General features: G+C 38.9%; 1 protein-coding gene across 2 annotated transcripts; it reads right to left on the bottom strand.

Moving 5' to 3' along the window:
• Positions 1-64: 64 nt before the first annotated feature.
• znf142 (zinc finger protein 142) lies at positions 65-24,437 on the bottom strand. Of its 2 annotated transcripts, XM_041264315.1 has the most exons (10): positions 24,380-24,437; positions 20,405-20,689; positions 16,949-17,455; positions 12,257-12,481; positions 10,849-11,667; positions 10,004-10,181; positions 4,178-7,445; positions 849-954; positions 214-659; positions 65-176 (listed from the first exon to the last, which is right to left on the bottom strand). In XM_041264315.1, exons 2-9 carry the CDS (start codon positions 20,508-20,510, stop codon positions 220-222), a joined length of 5,649 nt encoding a protein of 1,882 aa, XP_041120249.1. In that variant the 5' UTR covers positions 20,511-20,689; positions 24,380-24,437; the 3' UTR covers positions 65-176; positions 214-219. The 2 variants fall into 2 exon arrangements, with proteins under 2 accessions (XP_041120249.1, XP_041120248.1); XM_041264314.1 differs by having other exon boundaries at positions 65-659.
• Positions 24,438-24,584: the final 147 nt, after the last annotated feature.

Raw genomic sequence — 24,584 nt, 5'->3', positions numbered from 1 at the left:
AAAGATGACTACAAAAGATTTAGAAGCGAGTAGTTTTTCGAGATTTACAATTATACTGTAAATACTGTATAAGAAATAACACTTACTACCCAGGAACAAAAACTTTTTTTTTTTTTTGGTTACACAGTGTTATCATCTGCAGTGTGGCATGTTTCAGGCCCTTCTAAACTGTCTCTCACCCCTGATTCCTCACCCCTCCTGCTCCCTTGAGCCCTGTATTTACTGCTGCCCCTCGAGCATGGCCTGCTGCAGAGGGACAGTGTGAGGTCCAGGGTCCTTCCCAACACCCTGGCTGAGGTCCTGCTTGTCTGCTCGCTCGGGGTGGTGTCTCTGGAGGTGCTTGACTACCTGGAACCTCTGCTTAGCACGGTAGCTACAGTGCAGGCAGTAGAATGGGTGCTGTTTGGTGTGGGTGAGGTAGTGGTGGCGCAGCCCAGCAGCCCAGCGGAAGGCCCGTTGACAGACACGGCAGACATAAGGGCGTTCCTCACTGTGCTTTTTCATGTGGGTCTTCAGCAGGAAGCGTGTCTTGAAGCCCTTTCCACACTGCTCACAGATGAAGGAGCGAGTCTCCCGGTGGCGTGTTTCCCGGTGGACCCTCAGAGCATCTGCACGGTTTGTGCAGTATTCACACTCCTCACAGCGGTAGGGCTTAGCACCTGTAGGGACAGAAACATGAATGTGTTTCAACTACAGAACTACGCACACACACACATCTATTTACTTCTTGGATATTAATTGTAGTCTAATCCCTAAATAGAAAACAATAATTTAAAACCCCATCTAATCTTAATCACACCAGACCAGTAAGCAGGACAGCTAGCTCTGCTCTTGGCAGACAAGCTTACCTGTATGCTTTGTCATGTGGTATTTCAGTTGGTTCACCCATTTGCACTTGTAGCCACAATCTGGACACAGATACTTTCGCTCGTCCTGGTGAGTCCTCATGTGATACTAAAACAGATACAGCACTTTATTAAAGATGTATTTGTTTCCCTCATTTCTGGGGACGTGGCAATATTACATATTCTTCTTAAAATATATTTTGGCATCATTTTACATGACTTGAAAAAATGATATAAAACAAGTGTGACATTTATTATTGACCAATACTGCATTATAAACAGGATGGAAGGTATTCAATTATTCACACATCTGTTAGTGACAGATCTTCACCTTCACATACAATACCTTCACATAACAGTCTTATTTACTGTGACAGGAGCACTATAGCTGAAAAAATGTACTATAAAAATGTTTATTGGAAAAAAGGTAAGGTAAAAAAAAAAAAAAATACACCAACAACTAATTAGTGTACTATAACTGCAGCAGTGGCAGGTGGCCATAGACATGTATCTTTATAATGCAATTTCTGAAGTGAATGTAAAACAATGGCCCAATCAAGCACAGCACTGACCAGCTGCAGACGCAGCTCTCAAGCAGGGACTGGTCTGCTCAGGCAGAGATAGGGATGGGCAAGTGTGAAGGTTTATTCGTGTAATCGAACAGAACATTGTTAATCCTTTAGAACAGTGTTCGAGGAACACCTCAATTTAATTTTTTTGATCTCGGTGGACCACACAATAAACAGTACAGCTGACTGAAAAATATGCACATTAAAAAATCACTATAATACTAACGATGCGGTGGGTGGGCCTGTTTCTGTAAGCAAAGATATTTTAAAATCAGAGTTTCAAAGAACGGTTCTAGTTTACCTTTCCTTAACATGAATTTGCTGACAAGGGGAAAAAAACAGGCTATTTTATTTTTACACTGATAATTACAGCAGAAACTGATTTAGGTGAATTAATAATCTGTGATGTTACAATACATCCATGAGGTAGCAGCACAGTCAGAGCTATGAATCTCCAGCTAGTACAATCGTTTTATTTATAAAACAGAATGTTTGGATGCTGCATGCTGATTGGCTGCAGTTAAACAGTACAATGAATGGCGGAACTTATTTTTGCCAAAGCACAGTTCAATCAATATATTATTAATACATTGTTATTAATACACTGTTATTAATACACTGTTGTGAGAGATATTTTACAGTTTTTGAAAATGGCTAGAATTACAAGAAGTAAAACCAAGAGACAAATATTTACCACATCAACAACTTAATGAAATCGAACAAAACTACAATTACTGGGCAGCTGGTGTTTTTATAGATTTGATTAAAGAAAGAAATGGTAATCGACTTAAAAACAATTGTCTTGAAAATGTAAATGGTCTGTTCTGATAACTCTATGCTTCAGTGTGCAATTCGGCTTGTCAAGAGTACACCATGTTAGCCTCTGTTCTGGTCTCAATCGATCCTTATTCACGTTTTTTTTTTTAATGTTTTATTGCTCTTATTTGAAATCACTCTCACCCATTCATCGTACTTGCTACATGCTCTTTTTTCTTCTATAAGTTAACTGCTCAGTCAAACTCTCAGTTATATGTTATAATTACTGTATTCTTTACCTCACTCTTATTTGAATTTGATCTTATTTGCCACTGATTTTATTGTACTTTATTGCTCTTATCTGTAATGTGATATTTTGTAAGGTGGTATTTTGTACTGTGATATTTTGTAACAATATTAAGTCACCAAGGGAGTCTAAATAATAACAATAACAATAATAATAATAATAATAATAATAACTGCACAGAATCCAAGTTTTTGGAATTCAGCCGAATACCGAATCCATCTCAAAAGATTCGTCTGAATACCGAACCGAATACCGAATCTACAAAAACTGTCAGGAAAATTGAAGGTAACTGTTGAATGTAAAACAGACTGGCAGCTACTAACAAGGGACACACACAAGCTATAGTTTTCAGCCTTTTGAGCCTTTCAGTTCATGGTATTTTTATTACCGAATGGAAATATATCCCTGAATAAGATTTCAGTTTTAAACTTACACAATTTACCGCTAGCCCCCTCTCCCCCACAACAGAAATGTCAAAATACAGAACTGTTTACTTTACCTTTACAAGAAAGGAGACCTGCACCTTTGCCATAACCCACTATTGTCTTTTATGACGTTTCAACTGATCTGACAGCTATGAGGAAAAAATTACTGTGAGTGACCTGAATCTCCCTGCAAAATAAAACCCATGCTGACTTAAATACACCATTTTAAATAGGCTATGAAATAGTTTTAAAATTACTGACACATTACAATATCCATCCATTATCATTAACCACTTAATTCCTTACAAGGTCGCGGTGAGCCGAAGCCTAACCCTAAAAATGCAGCAAGTGATACTTTTTTTTTTTTTTTTACCAATGAAAGTCATGTAAAAAGTCATGTGACTAGCTTCAAAGAAAAATGGTGGAGAAAATGAATGAGAAGCCAGTGTGGGATATTGTGAGAGAGACTCTCCTTATCGGTGATTTTTCCCCCCATTTTTTTCTTTTCTTTTTTTATGTGGCATAGGCAAGTAAACAAGTGTTAAATTGGTCAGTTCCTGATAGTTAATGACCGATTTGTCAGTAATGCTACGAGATGCAGTGGAAGGCACTAAAGTCAACAAAATTATTAAAACTATATTCCTTGAAAACAAAAAAAAAAGGATTTACTATTACGAACCGTTTTAAAAATAATGTTGTGTTGGCATTATAGTCTAATATTAGAAATTACAAAAGAAAAGCCGGTTTGGTGCTGACACTGAAGCATTAGAGCGTTCATGGTAAACTGCAGCAGAATGTAACGCTGTGTTATGTTTAAGTCCCCAAGTTGTGTTTTCAGTGGTCATTTTGTCTCAAAGGCTTTCATTTGATACAACTTAATAGTAATAGATAAAGTGAGTCCTACTTTTTGTTTAAAGCCGTTTGAGCATTGTTGCTTAGCAGACGCAACTTGAAAATATTGTTACACAGTTACCGATACCTGATTTGTAGAAGAAAAGATCTGCACCTGTCAGTCCCAAACTGCTGTTACATAAATTATATATTAAATAAAACAAGGGGAAAAAACTGTCATTTGTTAATCAGATTATTCTGCTTTTTATTGCAAATGTAGTACTATTCAGTTGAGCGAAAGGTGTAAAAGGGGTAATTGATCTAAAACCTCCAAACAGAAGGGGTACAACTTTAAGAGACTGGTTTACTAAAGTACGTATATACACCCATTATAATATACGGAAATGCCCATCCCTAGTAGAGATAGACAGACATGAAACCTACCTTCAGACGCGAGGGGTCTGCACAGGCATAGCTGCACTGCTCACAGCGGTATGGCTTTTCCCCGGTGTGAATGCGGGTGTGCCAGGTGATCTTCTGACGGTTTCGGGTGGAGTATTGGCAGTCAGTGCATTTGTACAGCCGGGTGCCACCATGTGAGCGCACATGCTGTTCGAACACCAGCTGGTGACGGCAGGCAAATCCACAGGAAGCACACTTTAGAGGCTTCTCAGAAGGGGGGCCATCCTCATGCTCATCCAGAAGGTGCTGGACCAGGAGCTGGCGCTCACGGGCAGCAAACGAACAGAGAGTGCATCGCTGGGTGAAATGGGTTTTGCGATGCTCCTCGAGGCTCTCCCTGTTCTCAAAGGTGGCCTGGCAGCTGGGACACTGCAGTTGCGGGTGCTTGCGCTGCAGATGGCTCTTAAGGGTTGCCTCACTGCGGCAAGAGAAGTCACAGTGTGGACAGACCATGCTAGTTGGTTTCTGGTGCAGTCGTTGGCTATGCTGCTTCAGGGCAGTCTCTGAGCTGAAGCGTGCTGGACAGTCAGTGCAGGTGTAGCACAGTTCCCCAGTATGGCAGCAAAGGGTGTGGCGGGTCACATCATTGGCACTGTAGCCACTGTAGTCACACATCTTGCAAAAGTGGGTGGGCCGCTTCTCATGGACACGCTGTCGGTGAAGCCGCATCTTAGAGTTGGTGCCAAAGGTCTGGTCACACTGGTCACATGAGATACGGCCTACACCTGTGTGGAGGGACTCATGGGCATCAAGGCGATATCGGCGAGTGGTCCTAAAGTCACAGTAGTGGCATATATGGGGTTTCAGACCTTCATGTTTGAGGGCGACGTGCTGGCGCAGGCAACGTTCCTGCTTACAGGTGAAAGGGCACAATTCGCAGCGGAGACGTGCTTTTTTCCCACTCAGTGTAGATAGACGTTTTTTCTTATTGTGGACTATGTTGTGGCTTTTAAGGGCAGTTATTGATTTGCCCACGAAGGAGCACAGCTGGCACTGGAACTCGCCTGGCTTGAGACAGCCACGCTTACGATGACTCGCCAGTGCTCTTTTCTGGTGGCACGTAAAAGGGCAAGTAGAGCAGGAGATGCGATTTTTTCTCAGGTTTTTACTTTCCTTCTCTTCCTCATAATCATCATCATCTTCATCACCCTCAACCTCCTCCTTATCATCATCATCACTATCATCATCCTCTTCCTCCTCCACCACCTTCTTCCTTCCCCTTTTCTCTGTGTGGCTACGTCGCACCCACGTTGTAGCGGTCCTAGAAGAACAGGAAGTGCAATGTCGCTTAATTGTAGAGGGACGAGAACAGGCAAACAAACACATGTTGCACCGGAACTTTCCACCATCCCTATGATAGCCTTCCAAGTCACCTACATGTTGCTGAGAGGCTGTAAAGGATACAAGAGAATCTGTAGCCTCCCTTTCAATGTTTGCTACATTCTCTTCCTCACCAAGAACTGTGCCGGGTTCTTCTTGAGCATTTAAGTCATGTAGGCTTGCCATTGGAGCAGAGTTAGCTGCAGTGGCGCAGTCAGGTTGTTCGACAGTAGAATAGCTGGCTGCTTCTACAGAGGACAATGTTTCCAACTCACCAGTTCTTATCTGGTTTAGTTCTGACAGCTTTGCTATGGCTTGATTTGTACTTGCTTCTCCTGTAAGGCTTACATCTTGCTCATTCTCTCCCAATTTCTTAGAAGCTGGCTGACCGACAGTGAGCGACCTCGCAAGCCGTCTATTCTTTTTCAGGTGGACTGGGCACTTTTTTAGCCTGTGTGTATCAAGGCCTCGCTGCTGCTTGAAAACCGCTCCACACTCCCCGCACTGGAGGTGAGCCTTCCTTGCACGACATCGCATGCGGCAGTGCAGACTCAAGGATGTCTGCTTCTTTGTCACGTAGGAGCACTGGTCACACTTGAATACAGAAGCTTTGTTCTGTACAACCAACATCTGCACTCGGCCCTCCAGCACCAATGTTGTTGCCTGCTCTTTATCCTGCTTCCTTAGGGCCTTAAGCACACACTCGGAGTGGGAAATTTCCCCTTCCTGACTACCACTGGCCTTCATGGGCAACACCCTCTCTGAGCTGCCTTCAAGAACAATGGAGTCCACTATGTCCTCTTCCTCCTGGCTGTCCATCAGGGCACTGTCTTGCTCCGATTCTATATGACTTTCTCCTATACTCACATGTATTCTTAAAGGCACGTCTCCTTCACTGGCATCAATGGGTTCTTCAGACTCACTTCCTGCCACCCCCTCCTCTTTGCTCCCCTTACATAAGGGAGGATGCATGGTCTCTGTCTCAGGGAATAATTTACTCCCTGTACCCACCGGAGGAATCTGAGAGTCAGCTGCCATCAAACCCCTTTCTTTTTCAGCCTCACCCTGAGAACAATTGGGGCCTTCAAGTTCGACATTTGAAACTTGAGTCAATAGTATGGTACAGAATTCTCGTTCATCGTTTGGCACCTGTTTAGTACAATTATCTCTTATGGCATTTTCTTTGCATGAATTATTAGTTGGGCAGGTTTCCGTCCACTCCTGGCTGCAGTTTGCCAGGTCACAGATTTCAGAGGGAAACTCCTGTCTGACAATTTCAGAGGACAAACCTTGGTTGTAGTTATCCAGGCTACAATTATCCAATGGTTTTTGGTTACCATTTTCTAAGCTGCAATTCCCTGCCCATATCTGAATCGCCTCCTGCCCTATACATACTGTCTCCTGGATAGACTCTCCTTGAATACCACCAACTTCTTCCGGAGCCCTCAGACCTTTGGCAGATCCTTCTTTACTAGACGGGCAACCTGCCGGTTTTTCACAGTAGCCTAGCTGTATCTGTGATGCATTGTTGTCTGTCTCGTGTTGCTTATAGTTCTCAAGCCACACCTTATCCCCTGGAACATAACCATGGGCTTTCCTCTTGTGGAAAAACAGGCTGGTGTTGCTGAATGTGTAGTAGGAGCAGAGTGCACAACGGAACTCCCGTTGTCGAGTGTGCTTGCAGTTCTCATGGTTGAGTAGGGCCTGTCGGTAGTGAGTGTTGTAGCTGCAGAACTTGCACTGGAAGACTGGTGACTGACAGTTGCCCCCCTGTGAATGCTTGACCTGCATATGTCTGCGCAGCTCATACTTGCGCTTGCAGGCAAAAGCGCACACCTCACAGATTAGGGATTTGTCCTGGTGCCGTAACTTGTGACTGCTCAGCTGGTCTGCGCGGTGACAGCGGTAAGAACACTGGTTGCACTGGTATCTGGGAGGGCAGTACAGAGAGAAGGACCATTAGTTTGAGCAGAGAATAGTGGGGTACAGTGCACATTATTTGTTGTACCAACATTCATGGATTGGTAAAAGTTTTTTTCATTTATTTGTTCATACAATTTTAAACATAAAAGATCTTCAGTAACACTAAACAAAACAAAAGTGTCCTTTTCAATCTATTTTTTAAAAATGTTTTTCTACATACCTTCTATTAATAGGTCTGAAATGAATGCTACTGTAGCTAAAGTATTGAAAAGTACTAAAAAAAGATATTTCAAGATATTTCACAATTAAACATAACATTTATTAAAGCATTAAAAATAGTGTTGTCATGTTGAAAAGAGATTATTTTCTCTAGTTATTATACAAATGTTTCAAAATATGTAAATGCTTGCCTGAAAAACAGTGAAGGCTAATTTGTAGAATACTGTCCTGTGCTATATCACCCTTGCATACCGCCAGCTATTCTCTCTGAACAGATGTCACCAATAAACAGTGCTATTTGTACCCGTTATATCGCCACCCCATTGTCCACCACCCGCCAACTTCAAGCCAAGCAAACGTAAATATAAGCATTGTAGTTTCCCTCATTGTAGAGCTAGTGAAATAATCACGACCAAATAAAAGAACAAAGTTATGCAGTTAACCTTTGACTCGCTTTCCTAATTTGTTATTAACTGAACATTCATACTAATGTCATTAACACTCCCGCTCCCAAAGCAAAACAGAAAGTACAACATGATGAGTCGACCTTACATTTAACACCAGAGCAAAAGAAACAAATCTGCATGTATGCATCTGAAAACAAGAAAGCAAATAAGTCAGCAAGACATTGCAAATGTTTTCTCGAAAAAGAGGGATGTAACTGTTAAACGAAGAACAACTGGATCAGTCTAAACCAACATCCCCGCTACATGCTCGTGAAGCTTTGCAGACTTTTTGAAAGGAGTGAGAGCTGTAATCCCGAAGATATATTATTGCATTTAACTTATCTAAGGTCTCGGGTCGATTTGTTTAACCTGAAAGGCTTGACAGTCTAAAATAAGTGACTTTTATAAATCACAGTAAATGTTGAAAAAAAAAAAAAAGGTTTGTTTGTTTACGTACAAGTTTTGCACAAATGAAGGCTAAACTAAAGCATCAATTTTGTAAACTGCAGAATAGTTTTTTACTTTTCATTTAAAAAAAAAAGTGTTTGCCTGCACATTCAGTTTTTTCCTTTTCTTTTTTGAACTGCTTAAATGATAATGCTGAAGACTACTTGAAGCAACTAAGCTGAAATTCCTTTGTAAAATAAATAGATAGCATCGTTCAATGGGGGATAATTTCAGCAGGCTTATAGTCGTGCCACAAACAGCAAAGTTCAAATGAATCGTACACTTTTTATGGAATTGTTGTTTGGGTGATATGACACTAAGTATAAACTGTTCCTCAAAAGTAACCATTTATGTTGAATACAGATGGGAAAAGACGACAAAACTTCACTAGTAGGCCTAACGTTGTGTTAAGAACTACAGTACTGTAGTTTAATGTTTTATTAAAATGGCCTGGAGATAATTGTAGAACTAAAAACAAATGAAACATTTGAATTGTTTGTTTTTTGACCCTCACTATAATGCCACCATTGCTTTATTGCCCGTTTTGCCCCTGGCCCTTACCTGGCAGTATAAAGAGGGTTGACTTTTTACCATCAGTGAATTATCAAACAAAATAAAAACATAAATAAAAGTAAAAATAACAACAGGCATGTTAACTGTCCCCTTCTTGTACTGGACAGGGCGATCTTTAGCCAAAGTATTTCCCATCTTTGATGCAGCTGGTGTCTTTTTGATTGAATACATTTTAAAGAAATCATGCAGCTCTATGCAGTGCATTTAATCGTTTACTGGAAACAAACTGAAGCAGCTACCAGGTTTCTAAATGCAGTGTAACAGTAGAGCTTCAATAAGGCAAATGTTTTATTGTACATGTTTTTAAGTGATAAACAATATGTACATTTCCATCATTCTTTCAGAAATGTGAAGTACATAGTAGATGTCCTGTTATTTTGAATGCCTATCAGGGCTGTAGGGCTGCACAGACACCTCAACACTCCCTTCCTCCTGTGTTGTCAACCTACTATTTGAAGGATTTTTTGTTTCTTTACAGCTGGAAAAAGACGTCTGTTCCGAACTAAAGACAAAGCAGAATAAATTCGGAATGATCATTTCCGCTGTTCTATCTGGCTGGTGCGTGTTACTATGAGGCAAGAGAGTTGGGTTTATGAGTTCAAAAGGATTGGCTCAGAGATCAAAAGGTGTGGTGCCAGTTTTGAAGCAAAAAGCCTGAAGTTGTCTTGTATGTACGTGGTGAGTTTACAGTAAAAACTACTGTCCATATTCCAATTGGAGGTTGTGTTTTGCGACTGGCGACCTGATTGGACCCTGTATGTAGTAATCTTTTCAGTCTGTTCAGTACTACTTAACGTACATATGTATTGTGTAAAAATGTTTAAGGATGGAGGGAGAGGACGACAGTTGGGCATTGTGTTATTTAAATCCTGAAACAAACCTGAGGTCGCCTGTGTGCTTGCGCATGTGCACATTTAGATACTGCTTCCACTTGGTGATATAGCCACACTCAGAGCACATGTAGTTCTTATCGTCTGAGTGCGTCAGCATATGTTTGGAGAGGTAACTCACATCCCGGCAGGTAAAGTCACACAGCTTACACTTGTGGGGCTTTTCACCTGGGAATGAGGGAAACTGATGATGAGCCAGCATTACATGTTCATTATGGGTTACTGTGTAACCATTTCCTCCCTGGAATTTACATTACACACTTAACCACACTTTACACAACAAAACAGAACTATATTCAAAATGCATTAGAATACATTAAACAGTAGATATAAAAACAGATTTCCCTTTGGATATTACACATCTAAATAAAAAACTAACAATGCAATAAACCTTTCTGTATTATTTTACATGCTGCAGGCACTCAATGATATGACTTGAACAAATAAAAAAGATAATCATTACTAACAGGGGAAGACGCCAAGACGAAATTTGGCCTATGCTAATGCTTAGGTTCTGAGTAGCTGATTGATACCTGTGTCTAGTTACATATTAAAGTATCCCAATAATTCAGCAGCAACAACTTCGCTTGGTAAACCCTTCATACATCCATCTCTTACTATGTAAAACCTTGACTACCTTACCTAAGCAGCTTTCAAGAAATGTCATAATCCTACCAGCTACAGGCCATTAATGAAATTCTAGATCTGAAACATCTGAATGATTTATTTTGAAACTTGGCTGAATAATTCTGCTAAAACATGTCCTGACCAAGTTTCAAGTTAAATATAAAAACTGTATGTGACATATATGCATCTACTCTCATGAAGGGCTTACCTGTGTGCAGCAGCATGTGTCGACTAAGCACCCTCTTGTGTGCAGTGGCAAAACCGCAGTCAAAGCAGCGATGGGTCTTCTCGTGGGCATGCAGGCGGCTCACGTGTTCGGAGAACTCCACCGGATTGAAGGACGTGAAGGTGCAGAAGGAGCAGCGCAGCTCCTCAGTACCTGGGTGGCCCTGGCGCTTATGCCGGCGGTACGCATGTTTATTGGAGCAGGTGAAGTGGCATTGGGAGCAGTGGAAGGCTGCATGTGTGCGGAGGTGGGCTTCCATCTCATTCTTCGACTTGAATAAGGCACTGCAGGCATGGTGACGGCACTCTGCCACTGTAACACCATGTGTCTCCTTCGTGTGCCTCTGAAAGTCTTTCTTGTCCTGTGTCTCGAACCTGCAGCCTGCCTCGAAGCAGGCCAAGGTCTTCTGCTCTGGGATGCTATGGTGGGTCTTCATGTGCTCCTTGAGGGCATGGCTCAGTGTGAACTGCTCCCCACACGAGGGGCAGGGGTACACGTCTGAGTAGAAGTTGGGTTTGTCCTCATGTACACTGGCAAGGTGGCGTGTGAGGGAGTTGCGCTCTACAGCACTATAGTCACATAGGTGGCAATGGTGGGATTTTTGGCCAGCCTCCCGTAGCATGTGGATGTTTAACTTGCTCTTGCTGGTGAAGAATCTCTGACACTTAGGGCACTGAAGTGTAGGGTCCGGGAAGTGCAGGTGGAGGTGTTCTACTAGGTGGGTGCGTTTCTTGAAGCAGCGGCGACACTCTGGGCAGATGTGGGTGCGGTACAGGTGCTCTGTGCCCTCCGCAATGTCCCCTGGGGAGGTTTAGACAGATATCTATTACTAAGGATCCATCCCTGTGCTAATTACAAGATTTAACTGTATCAAACCTTATCAAATAAATGTGCCACATTATTGAGAAAATAGGTTTGAGAGGCATCACATAAGCGTACAGTTTAAAAAATGAACTTTACAGTAGTGTTCATTTCTTATAGGTATCAGACATTACAAATATCAGATGACACATCTCTAGAACTACATTTGTAGTACCTTTTGGTTGTAATTTGCTAGTGCAAGATAGACTACGTCAGCTTGCTCTATACGTTGTTATCAAGTGCATTTAACAATGATCAGCTGTTATTTAAATCATAAAAACAGCCCCCATTTTGTTCATTTTGGGTCGTTAGTAAGCTGAATTTCATACATGATGCCATTTATTATGTTACAAGTGCAATAAATAAAAAAATAAAAAATGTTGATTTCTCAAACCTGCTATATACTTTTGCTGGTATAACCTTTGTATTGTACATGCCACAAGTGTAAAAATGTATTTGTAAAAAAGCCTTTTAGGCAGCAATAAATATTAATGCCTATCACAACTATTACAGAATCTAGCCCTCATACCTTTGAAGTACCTTTCCCTGGAAGTGTTGGTTGTATCATGTGATCCCTCACTCCTCTCCTCCACATGTCTCTTACTCTTCTTCTTTCTCATACTGTTCCCTTGATCCTCCTCTTCATTGGGCACTTTGTTGACCAATGTGAGCCGCTTTTGTTTCTGTTCTGGTAATTGGCTGATGTTGTCACTCTGCCCTGCCTCTCCCTCCACAGCATGCATGTGAAGAGTCTCTGTGATGGTAGAGAACAAGACCATCAAAGCTAGTTAAAGATAATTCAGAATTACATACAGGAACAGCTTTGTTTAGTGTGAGAGAATGTGGTCTTCTGTTTATCACACTGTGGTCAGTGAACAGCTTACAGACAGAGGCGATAATAACCCTGCACTGTAGCTACACAGTTAACACCAGCGTTCCCACTAAGCTGTTTAGAAAGTGAGAAACTTGCCATTTTGACTGAGAAAGGGTACATTATCAGTGAGAAACCTTTGGCCACGCATTAACCCTTTTAATATATTTTTGTTGCATTATACAATTTTGAAACAATATTCCAACACAAGTATCTCAACAATTTTAAAATTTACTTTAAATTTTCAAGACATTTATTGTGGCTCTGCCTCTGATTTTGAATCATCCTCTGATCCTATGCAGCCCTGTCAGTTGTTATCATAGATAGACTGCATGCTTAACTGATGGCTGCATAAAACACTGGCATCTGCACTGCCTTCAATTGTAACCATCTTTAGGGCTACTAATTGTTCCATTCTTGGGAATACCAAATTCAGTTTTTCAAAAATAGCCAATTCCATTTGTTCCCAGTTTTTATCAACATATTAATAATTAAATATGGCATTTGTAAGTAAAGCACCTGAATACATTTCAAACCTGTCATAATGTTTATAGACATCACTTGGCTCATTGCTGGCATTAAAATAAGCAGGAAAACCTAATAATTACATTACAACAGTTCAAAAAACAAATGTCCAGCACAATTATATTTACAGTTTTCCACTAACACAGTAGTTCAGCCTACAAATAAAGGTGTTTAGAAAATACCTTTTTAGATTATTGCTAGCATTTACAATAACAATAAAAACATGAAACTGTTTAGTAACAGTCGAGCAATGGCATGTGAGAGTAATCCTATGTACAGTACTCCACAAATTAAGTTTAGCATTTTACTGGCATTACAACAATAACCAGGATAAAATATGAAACACTGACAAGGTGTGTTGACTGACCCGTTGCTCTAAAACAGATTCACTGCTATGTATTGCCCGATTATAATTTAAATAGCGCCCCTTTTAATGTAAACGCTTAATTAATCCTCTCAATTGTTTTCCTAACTGCAGTGTTATTTGCAAGATTTAAAAAGAGGCGTATCTCCAGACAGAATGTCTTTATGAAATCAACAGTGTGTAGAGTAGTGACTGCATCCTTTACACAGTAAAGCGATCAATTTCCTTTAAGGATTGTAGAACTAGAAAAATAGTTTTGAGCTCATTTCTTTGTCGTCAGAAAACATAATTCAATTAAGAAATGGCTATGGTTTAAAATTGCTAATTATAGCTTCATTAAAGGAAGGTAGCGTGGAAAGAAATAAACACAACAACAATGAAATATGCAATTAAGATATCTTACTTCAGGAAAGCTCTGCCTTGAGCGCAGTACCGTAGGTCTTAGTTTTTCAGCGTAGAATGCAGCGCTTTGCCATTGCTGCTGTCTTATTTGCTTTCTTATTCTTTTCGTGTTTACGACTGGCATTATGGTACTTAACGGTATTGACTCGTACATGATCACACGAATTACAGAAAAACTTTAAGAATACTATCCCACCAGCCTCATATAGACAGTCAGATTTCTTTTAGCTCTGTCTTACTGAAACTTTTTTTTTCTTCGTTGGTGCAGCCACCACGTTGAGTTTCAGCAGAAACATGGAGTGAAGCCACATGATGAATAAACTCACAAAAAAAAAATAAAAATTATAATGGCCATGGTATGTCTTCTTCAATTACTATACACTTAAATGTGTATTTTCAACTAATGTGCTGATTACATTTTTACCCGTTCAAAACGCTTGAGATGAGTTCTGTAATGGTAATTTCTGTAATGGTCAAGGGAAATAAAACAAAAACTGTCGTGTGAATATTGTGATTTTTATTTTTGTTTACCAGAGTATTTATACTTCTAAATAATTCAGGAAGATTGTGCTTCACTGATTTTAGTATTCAATTATACGGCGAGTTAAAAAATGTAAAGTTCATGAGCAGCACTCTCTATAGAGGCAGAATCGCCGGATGCCTCGCCCACCCTGTACCTGTAGATTCGCTGGTGCCCAGCTGAGCTCTGCACTAATGTGAGGTGCATTTTTACACAGGGAAATCAGAGAATCAACTGCAAGACAGACACAAATATGCTTATGTTAATGGTTTGTAAGAATGGTCTCAAAATAATAGGTTTACCTCGAGAGGCTGTTGTCTCGGTTGAGGTTGACATTTATGATAATAACTTGCGAATGTTAGTAAACTGAGTGCGAAGGTTGTTAACTATGCTTGTCTTGTGTGTTTAACCCAGTTTCAGATTGCACTCTTGGATTTCACACTTCTGTAACTATTTTGAAATGATCTGTACTACATAGCGATGTACAGTCTGTCTCTTCAATTCAGCTCTTCATTCTGTTTATTTCATTTAAAAAGTGTATTCACTGGAAAAGCCATGTGGGCTGCAACAGCCTTTTTACAGAGGTGTTCCACTGAGGAGGCAGGCAGCCAGTTACATGCAGGCAATACAGCAAACATACACTTTAACAATCTGTGTATTATTGCATTTACTTCAGATTAAGTGCAATTGCAAGAAAGGTTCAAATGATCAAATAACAAATCTCAGGGGTCAACAAATGCAAAGGCTTTCCTTCTAGTATTGCTTCTCACTGCTGGTACAGTGGGGTCTCTACTGGTCCATATTCCTACCCCTGTACTGCCTGGCCAGCATCGCAATTGGGAATTTTCTGAATACCTTGAATTCAGCAGCATTTCATTATTCCTGCCAGCAGGTGCTCTTCCAGTCAATGACATTCCATTGAATCCTTTTGGGAGACAAACCTTAAACAAGGGTGCAGCTATAAAACTGGGACACGAAGACATGACTGGTTTTAGAATTTTATTTTAACACAGTGAGAGTTAAATTGACAGTTATTATTTTTGGTTTCTGTACAGTCACGCCACAACCAGCGCTGGCATTCTGCTGAGGTCAAACTTAGGGTTCAAGCTCTAGCTGGCAGTATTATCTGCTTGGTATTTACTATTTAATCTCCAAATGTATGTTACATGGCAAACCAGCAGAGAAGATTACAGAGTTTTTTGTAGTTTACCAGTGTTCTGCCCCATTCACACACAATTTGCCAGCGTCATGGGAAAAAAGCAGGTATGCCTATAATGTGCATGCATGAATTTCTGAATTGAAAGGGAGGGTTAGTTGGAAATTCAATAAAGAGTAAAAGGATCGAAACATTATTAGTTATTTTTCAGAAACAAAAACAAAAGTTTATTTATTTTTTTAATGTGACATTTGTCATCTTATCTATCTAGGTGTAAAGTAAAAAAAGTTGTTCAGCAAAATTCTATCAAAATTATAATCTGGCCAAAGAGTCAGGATTAACCCCAATTTATAACATTGTTCCTATGGGAAAATGTGCTTCGACTTACAAAGCGACTTACAGGAACCAATTGTGTTGTAAGTGTGAGGACTGCCTGTATATCGGAACGACGACAACAAAAGCAAAACTCCAATCACTTATCAGAATATTTAAAATCTGAGATGCTGAAAATCATTAGCAGTTTGGTTTTTTTTCAATAGGTAGCCTATATTATTTGAACTGCAAATAACACAACTCACATGCAGAAACTACTACTATGCTGTAGGCTATGATTGAAAAAAAAAAGTTGTGAATTAAAAAAGTTTAGAAAACCTAATATTTACGCTATTTTTGAAAGAACAACAAAAACAGCACTAATTATATCCAAATAATCATATGCCATTTTAATGTTTTGAAGGTAAAAACAGGTTCATCAGGAAAGATAACAGAAAAGATAACACCATGGCAAAAATCTAGTTTCCCCCTCTGTGTTATGGCATCCATGCATTTCTAGGAAGTAACAACGCACGGTGTAAGTATCCAATCCAAACCACCAATACAGCCAAAATAAATTCCACTCCAAAATGTACTGTTATATGGTATGTCAAAGAAAATATTAAAGGAAGACTGGTATTTCTTATGTGTTTCACTTAAAACCGGACATTAAGGTGTCTGGGTTTGTTAATTCCTGTTTGTTAATTCCCGGGCTGTCCGAGTCAAACCCAGAAAGGTGGCAACCCTAAGCTGAACTTTGGAAGCTGTATCAATTATATTATATTACTATCTTATGTGCTTTATTCATTTAGAAAATACTTGACGAGCAGTGGTCCTGAAGCACTACGAGTTGAACTACCCCCACTCTACTTTCTTCCTTTAAACCCATGACAAAGCAAAAGTCAATGCAGTGTTCTCTGGCATGCAGGGCTCACCAAACACAGGTTTAAAATACTTTTATTAAATAAACATTATTATATGGGGAGTTTATGCAGGGCAGCAGTATTCATTTACTATGAATACATCCTTTAATATACTAGTGAATCAAAGATACAGGAAACAGGTTCTCACCGTTCACGGATGGTCCCGGCTGGTCGTGCTCCCTGCGGTGTTGGCAGAAGATCTTGGCGTTCGCGGTGACAAAGTCACAGCAGTGGCAGTGGAAGGGGAAGTGGCCACGCCGGTGTGCCTCCATCTCCTCAGCACTGCGGAAAGCCAGCCGGCAAGTGCGAAAGGAGCAGGGAACCGGAACAAGCGAGTGGACAGATTGCATGTGCTTCTGGTACTGCCGCCAGTCTGGAGTGTCAAACATGCACCCTGGTTCAGGACAGGACAGCGGTCTGCTTGGGACAGCATGGTGTGCACGGAAGTGTTTTTTGAGGGAATTGGGGAGGGGGAAAATCTCAACACACAGCGGGCACATGTAGCGCTTTGTTATGGACTCCTCTGCCATTTCGAGATCCTGGATGACAGGTTCAGGGCATGTGTGGGAAACGACCAGGTTGAGGTCAGGGAAATTCTGGTTGCACTTTTGGCAAGGGTACAGTCCTTCAGTCTCCACCAATACTTCTGCAGGCTCTGTGAGTAGAGGCAAGTACAAAAGTACAGTATTTGGTGAGCAGTGGGTGTAATAAGACTTTAATACTTTTGTCATTTCTATACTTAAAATACTTTGGGGAAACAATCTTTCCTATACTTTAGACCTTTTAACCCCACTCAAACAAATGTAAAATAGACTTTCAGGATCCACTACAACATTAAATTTTTCACATAAAACATTTACACAAAATCTCTGGAAACTATCAGAAACAGTACTGACTATGGAGACATTACTCACAATAATATATATATATATATATATATATATATATATATATATATATATATATATTTCTATATATATATATATTCCCAACATTAGATACAGACACATACACACACACACACATACATACACACACACACACGTTAGGCAACTTTCATGCAATATGATTGGCTCTTGTAGTGCTTTATTTGCAAATTTCCACACACACACATATATACATATACAGTGTTCCCTCTAAGCTTTTTAGATCCTGAGAATCTTGCCATTTGGACTGAGAAAGGGTAAATTATCAGTGGGAAACCTTTGGCCCGCATTAACCCTTTCAATATATTTTTGTTGCATTATACAATTTTGAACCAATATTCCAACACAAGTATCTCAACAATTTTACAATTGACTTTAAATTTAAACAAGACATTTATTGTGGCTCTGCCTCTGATTTTGAATCATCCTCTGATCCTGTGCAGCCCTGTCGGTTGTTGTCCTAGATACAGACTGCATGCTTAAATGGTGGCCTGCATAAAACATTGGCATCTGCACTGCCTTCACTTGTAACCTTCTTCAGGGTTACTAATTGTTTCATTCTTGGGAATACCAAATTCCGTTTTTCAAAAAATGGCCAATTCCATTTGTTCCCACTTTTTTGATCAACGTATTAATATTTAAATATGGGATTTGAACATAAACATAATGTCGGTAGTTACAATAAGTAAACTTCATAAATATTACCATAATTCATTTTTTTCCCCCAATCAGACTCTTGTTGCTGTAATAGTAAGTAAAGCACCTGAAGACACTTCAAACCTGTCATAATGTTTATAGACATCACTTGGCTCATTGCTGGCATTAAAATAGGCAGGAAAACCTAAGAATTATATTACAACAGTTCAGAAAACCAAATGTCCAGCACAGTTGTGAGAACCATATTTACAGTCTTCCACTAACACAGTAGTTCAGTCTACAAATAAATATATTTTGAAAAGACCTGCTTAGCTTATAAAAAATATGAAACAGTTTAATAACAATCCAGTAATGTCATGTGAGAGTAATCCTATGTACAGTACTCCACAAATTAAGTTTAGCATTTTACTGGAATTATAATAACCAGACAAAATATGAAACACTGATAAAGGTGTGCTGACTGACTAGATGCTCTAAAACAGGTTCAGTGCTATGTATTATCTATTTGTAATTTAAATAGCGCGCCTTTTAATGTAAAACCATAATTAATCCTCTCATTTGTTTCTTTCCTAAGTACAGTGTTATTTGCAAGATTTAAAAAGAGGCGACCAACGGTGTGTAGTGTTGTGACTACATCCTTTACACAGTAAAGTGATCAATTTTCTTTAAGGATTGTATAGCTAAAAAAATTGTTTTGCGCTCATTTCTTCAACATTAGAAAATATAACTCAATTAAGACACTGCCGTGGTTTAAAATGGCTAATTACAGCTTCATTAAAAGGTAGGTAAGGAGGAAAGAAATAAACTAAACAATAATGAAATACGCAATTAACTTAGCTTACTTCGGGAAAGCTCTGCCTTGGGCGCAGTACTTTAGGTCTTAGTTTTTCAGCATAGAATGCAGTGCTTTGCCATTGTTACTGTCTTATTTGCTTTCTTATTCTCTACGTGTTTACAGCTGGCATTATTATATTTAATGGTATTGCCTCGTACATGATCACGTGAATTACGTGAAAACTTTAAGAATACTATCACACCATCCTTATATAGATAATTAGATTTCTTTTAGCTCCGTCTTACTGAAAGATTGCTTTTTTTCTTCATTCATGCAGCTGCCTTGTTGATTTTCAGCAGAGACATGGAGTGAAGTCATATGATGAATAAACTCGCAAAAAAAAAAAAAAAAAGAATAATGGCGATGGTATGTCTTTTAGTCTTCTTCAATTACTATACACTTAAATGTGTATTTCTGACTAATGTGCTGATTACATTTTTACCAGTTTCAAAACGCTTGAGAAGAGTTCTGAAATGGTCGTTTTTTAAAAGGGAAATAAAACAAAAACCGTCAAAGTATTGTGATTTTTTACTTATGTTTACCAGAGTATTTACACTACTAAGTAATGCAGGAAGATTGTGCTTCACTGATTTTAGAATTCAATTGTACAAAGAGTTCAAAACTGTAAAGTTCATGAGCAGCGCTCTCTATAGAGGCAGAATTGCCAGACGCCTCGCCCACCCTGTATCAGTAGATTCGCTGGTGCAAAGCGAGCTCTGCACTAATGTGAGGTGCATTTTTACAAAGAAAATCAGCTGCAAGACAGACACAAATATGCTTATGTTAATGCTTTGTAAGAATGGTCTCCAAATAACAGGTTTACCTCGAGAGATTGGAGTCTAGATTGAGGTTGATATTTATAATAACTTGCGAAAGTTAGCAAACTGAGCGTGAAGGTTGTTGCCAGTTACTGCGAAAAATGCACGCATTTTAGCCTTAGAGGGAACTGTGTGTGTGTGTGTGTGTGTGTGTGTGTGTGTGTGTGTGTGTGTGTGTGTGTGTATATATATATATATATATATATATATATATATATATATATATATATATATATATATATATATATCGGAATGTTCGTATGTGTCCTTCAGGAACACCTCCCAGAGTGTCCCTCAGGAACACCACAAGTCCCGAGTAGTGTCCCTCCTTGTTTTTCAGCAGTCTATTCCAACTGCATTTTCATTACCTCCATCTTTTCCCAAGACGGGATCACTAGGATGGGTTCCCACTGAACTGCTCCCTTCTCTTTCCCCTTCAGCGTCTACATGCAGACTGGCTGCACTGCTTTCCATCTTGCCTGAGATTTTTACCACGTCTCCTTGGGCAGTCAGGTTACCTAGTGTGGAACAGGCACGCCACTACAGTGAAGCAGAAGGCTTCAGAAGAGAGCTTGTCCCATAAGAACACGATTCAGAATGTGCTCTTCTGTCTCCACTCTGCTTTGTATCCCTTTCTGTGTACTTCTGCTGTTCTGGAAACAAAATGCCAAAGTTATTTCCAATAGCATGCAGCCATATTATTACTAAACAAAAAAAATCTCTAGATGACACATACTTTACATTTTAGATCACTTTTTTTACAGGTCATTTCAGTTTTACTATACAGCACATCACGCCTGCTTGCTGTTAATCTAAGTTTAGAAGCCTTCTGTTGGTAAACCGCACAGTTCTAGAAAGCACTGATCCGTCATCAGGCTGAAACCAAAAAGAACAAGTTGGTTTAATAATATTAGCCCTATATTTGATTTACTCAGGTGTTGTTATGTCTCTTTAGGTTGCATTTTTGTAATTTATTTTCAATGTATACAGGAACTGCCTGGCCAACATTCACATATTAACCACAACTCAATCTTTACCAAAGGGTTAAGAACATATCTGCAGGGCTGGACAAATTACTACTATGTGTGGTAGACCGACGGGCTACCAAAAGCTAAACTCTGGTAGCCCACCACACATTTTGGTAGCCCACATTTTTCAGTAGATAAACATTTCCATTTAACGCTACGCACCATTAAAAACATGTAGACAAATACAATTATAATATGGTAAGGTTCGAAAAAGAAATCAGATATCGCTTCTGAGGGAGGGCCACTAATAAAACATGTTTTGTTTTTTTGTTTTTACTATATATAACCAGATACTGCCAAGTTTGCTAACAACCTAGTTTTTGTTACTATTTCTACCAACAATAAGAAGCTAATAACAGTTTCCTTATATAAAATGTTGGGAATTATGTTTGACAGCATTATTTTCCCTGACTTTATCCAGGCCCAGCGGCGTTATGGCCGGCCTTAGGGGGCATGGTCCATCCAGTTTAGATTCAGTAGCCCCCCCCCCCCCCAATTAAACAGCAGTTGGAACATTTGAACATTATGTGGTACTCGCCACAAAGTGCCAAACGCTATATTTGCAAGCTGCACTATAAGCACTATTTTGAGATATGTGCATGCGTCAGTGGTCTACTGCATTTGTCCCTGTGACTACTTACTCTATTAATGTATTTTTAAAATGGGAACTCTAAGTATTATAAATGAGTAATTTTAAAATATCAAATCGCATCTCAAAATAATGCAAAATTCAGCATTACACATACTTAATACTTTAGAGGTGTTGTGAGTCATGCTGAAGATTTTTCTGGATTCTGAAGTCTGCGCAGTGAAGTATAGAGATATTTTGTTTTTGAGGTGGCTGATGATGGGAATAGTAAAACAATAACAATACCTTGTTTTTCTCTACGGATATTGTGAAGCAAATCACCACTAAGTTAAAATTATTGCTTTTCATATGTAAATATCTGTTAACATCTATATATGTTTATTAATAATAACAATAATAATAATAATCTTTATTTTTATATAGCACCGTTCATATGGACCAGCATCACAAAGTGCTTTACAAGATACGATACTAGGGTGTGTGAACTATGCATCAGCTGAACAGTCACTTACAACAGTCTCACCCCAAAGAAGGAGCACATGTGACTTGCTCAGGGTCACACAATGAGTCAGTGGCTGAGCTGCGATTTGAACCGGGGACCTCCTGGTTACAAGCCTGTTTCTTTAACCACTGGACAATACAGCTTCCTAACTGCAATATGACTTTGATATTATCGATATTGAAATACATGCACGATATCTACATACAATTTTCATATTGTTGCCCAACCCTAATTTAAAAAAAAAAAAAAAAAAAAAAAGCTTTTCCAGAAAGAACTGTGCTAATTCGTGCTGTGTGGACAGTTCAGAATATTGCGCTGTCATAATATTGTTATCATCACAGTGAAGTAAAATAGAGAATACAAACTAATTGATTTGTCTTTTCCAAAATGAGCCCACCCTAAATAAGTGGATACCCCCCCCCCAGTGCATGCTGCCATCAGGCCTGACTTATCAGCTGTAAAATCACCTGTCCCTAAATGTTAAATCTTGCTTCCCCCTTAATGTAAACGTTACACCCCTAAATGTAAAAACAATCTTTACCCCTAAATGTAATACCATTTAAAAACGATGAATAACTCTCAACTTAAACACTAAATGCTATATCAATAAAAAAAAACAAATAACTCTTTACATATAGGCAGAGGTGTTTTACATATAGCGGTAACTTTTTACACATGGGGGTATTTGACATATCAGGGTAACTTTTTACATATAGGCATAGACGTTTTACACATTGTGAGTTATTTACATTTAGTGGGAGGCTATTTATTTATTTATTTATTTAGCTAAATATGTAAAAAACCTACTAAAATGCAGTTATACTTGGTCAGTCACACTTGACAAGCCCTTGAAATCCTCCAAAACACACAATCAATGTAGTACCAACCGAGATTCTGATTCCTCCCCCACTGCAGCCACACCCTGCACCACGCTGGGTGTTTTAACAATGCTCCTAAACTCATAACAGCCCCACTGTTCTTTCCTGCTACCCTGAGTAATCCGTTTACTGATCCCAAGGAATCCACTATTCTGTTTTCTATTACTGGCTTCTATATTCTGTTTAATTAACAATTAAATATTGTTTTTTTTTTTTTTTTTTTTTGTTATTAGTGTCGATTTTATAAACCGAACTACTTATCATTAACAATAATTACATCAACATGGTACTTTGTGCAGCTACATAACTTCATGCATAAAATAAAATGCATATTTGCACATGATACAAACTGTTTTATTATTATTATTATTATTATTATTATTATTATGGCACACCAAATTAAATAAATATATTTAAAAAAAAAAAAAAAAAAAAAAAAACCTGTAAAAGGCAGGTTTTATTTAATGTTTTAATTTAACATCTTTATTTTAATGTAAGCCTAACTAAAATGTTACATTCTAAACTTCTACCACTATATGTATTTTTTGTTATAGCAGCTAGTGTTAAAGTTGAGTGTTACTCATAGTTTTGAATGGTTTTACATTACATTACATTGTATACAATATAAAATATATTATAATGTAAACTGATTGCCAGTCGGTAAGGTGCAGTGAAGCCTACATGTCCACAGGTTTTAAAGAACCATGCATTTCATTTGGGAATATTATATACATCTCTCACTCTCACACATGACAACCTGTTACTGTGTGACTAAGTGGAGAGTCGCATGAAAACACTGACTGTAGTGTGGATATTGTCTGTGCAAACCTGCTCGGGACGCTGCGTAACATATACACATTAAAATAAATAAATAAATAAAATAAAAAAGGTAAACAAACACATTACAAATTAAAATACACGACTACATAAAAATAATCAAATACAATATTACCATAATTATGTTAAATAAAATGTTTCGGCCTTTGTGTTTTCTATTTTCTGATCTGGAAAACAATGCATTTCTACCAACTCCAGGAGCACAGTAATACGGTACCGAACCCATTGTATTTAAACGCTTATTAAAATAGTTAGAATCATCGAAATTCATTTTACAGAAAACGTCAACATTAAGAAGTGACATTCAAATAGACTATCCCGTTTCAGTTCGGCCGAAGGGAAAGATGTATTGCTTTCAGTAACACTTTTCATAAACACTCCGTTTTAAATTATCGTTATTATTTTATACTGTACTTTTTAGAATAAATTATGGTACATAAATACATTCGATCAACACCACAGGAATAATTCAATATAGGCGTACAAAGTGTGTGGGGCTCCATACTTACATCAACACTCTGCGTCGCCATATTTTGATCTGGGGGAGGGGCGAAGTACATCAGCAAGTATAGTCGTCGCAGCGCCTGAATAACAACCGTGAAAATGCAAGACAGACGTACATGTAGTTTGCTTTATACAATATGCATTTAAACGATTGATTGGAAAGATATTTCAGAGACCATGTAGGATGTGTTATTCCAAGTTCTGTTTCAC

This window comes from Polyodon spathula, chromosome 11 (assembly GCF_017654505.1).
Source record: "Polyodon spathula isolate WHYD16114869_AA chromosome 11, ASM1765450v1, whole genome shotgun sequence".
Classification (NCBI taxonomy): domain Eukaryota; kingdom Metazoa; phylum Chordata; class Actinopteri; order Acipenseriformes; family Polyodontidae; genus Polyodon; species Polyodon spathula.
The sequence above is the reverse complement of the archived record's forward strand: the minus strand, read 5'-3'. Positions and strand labels throughout refer to the sequence as shown.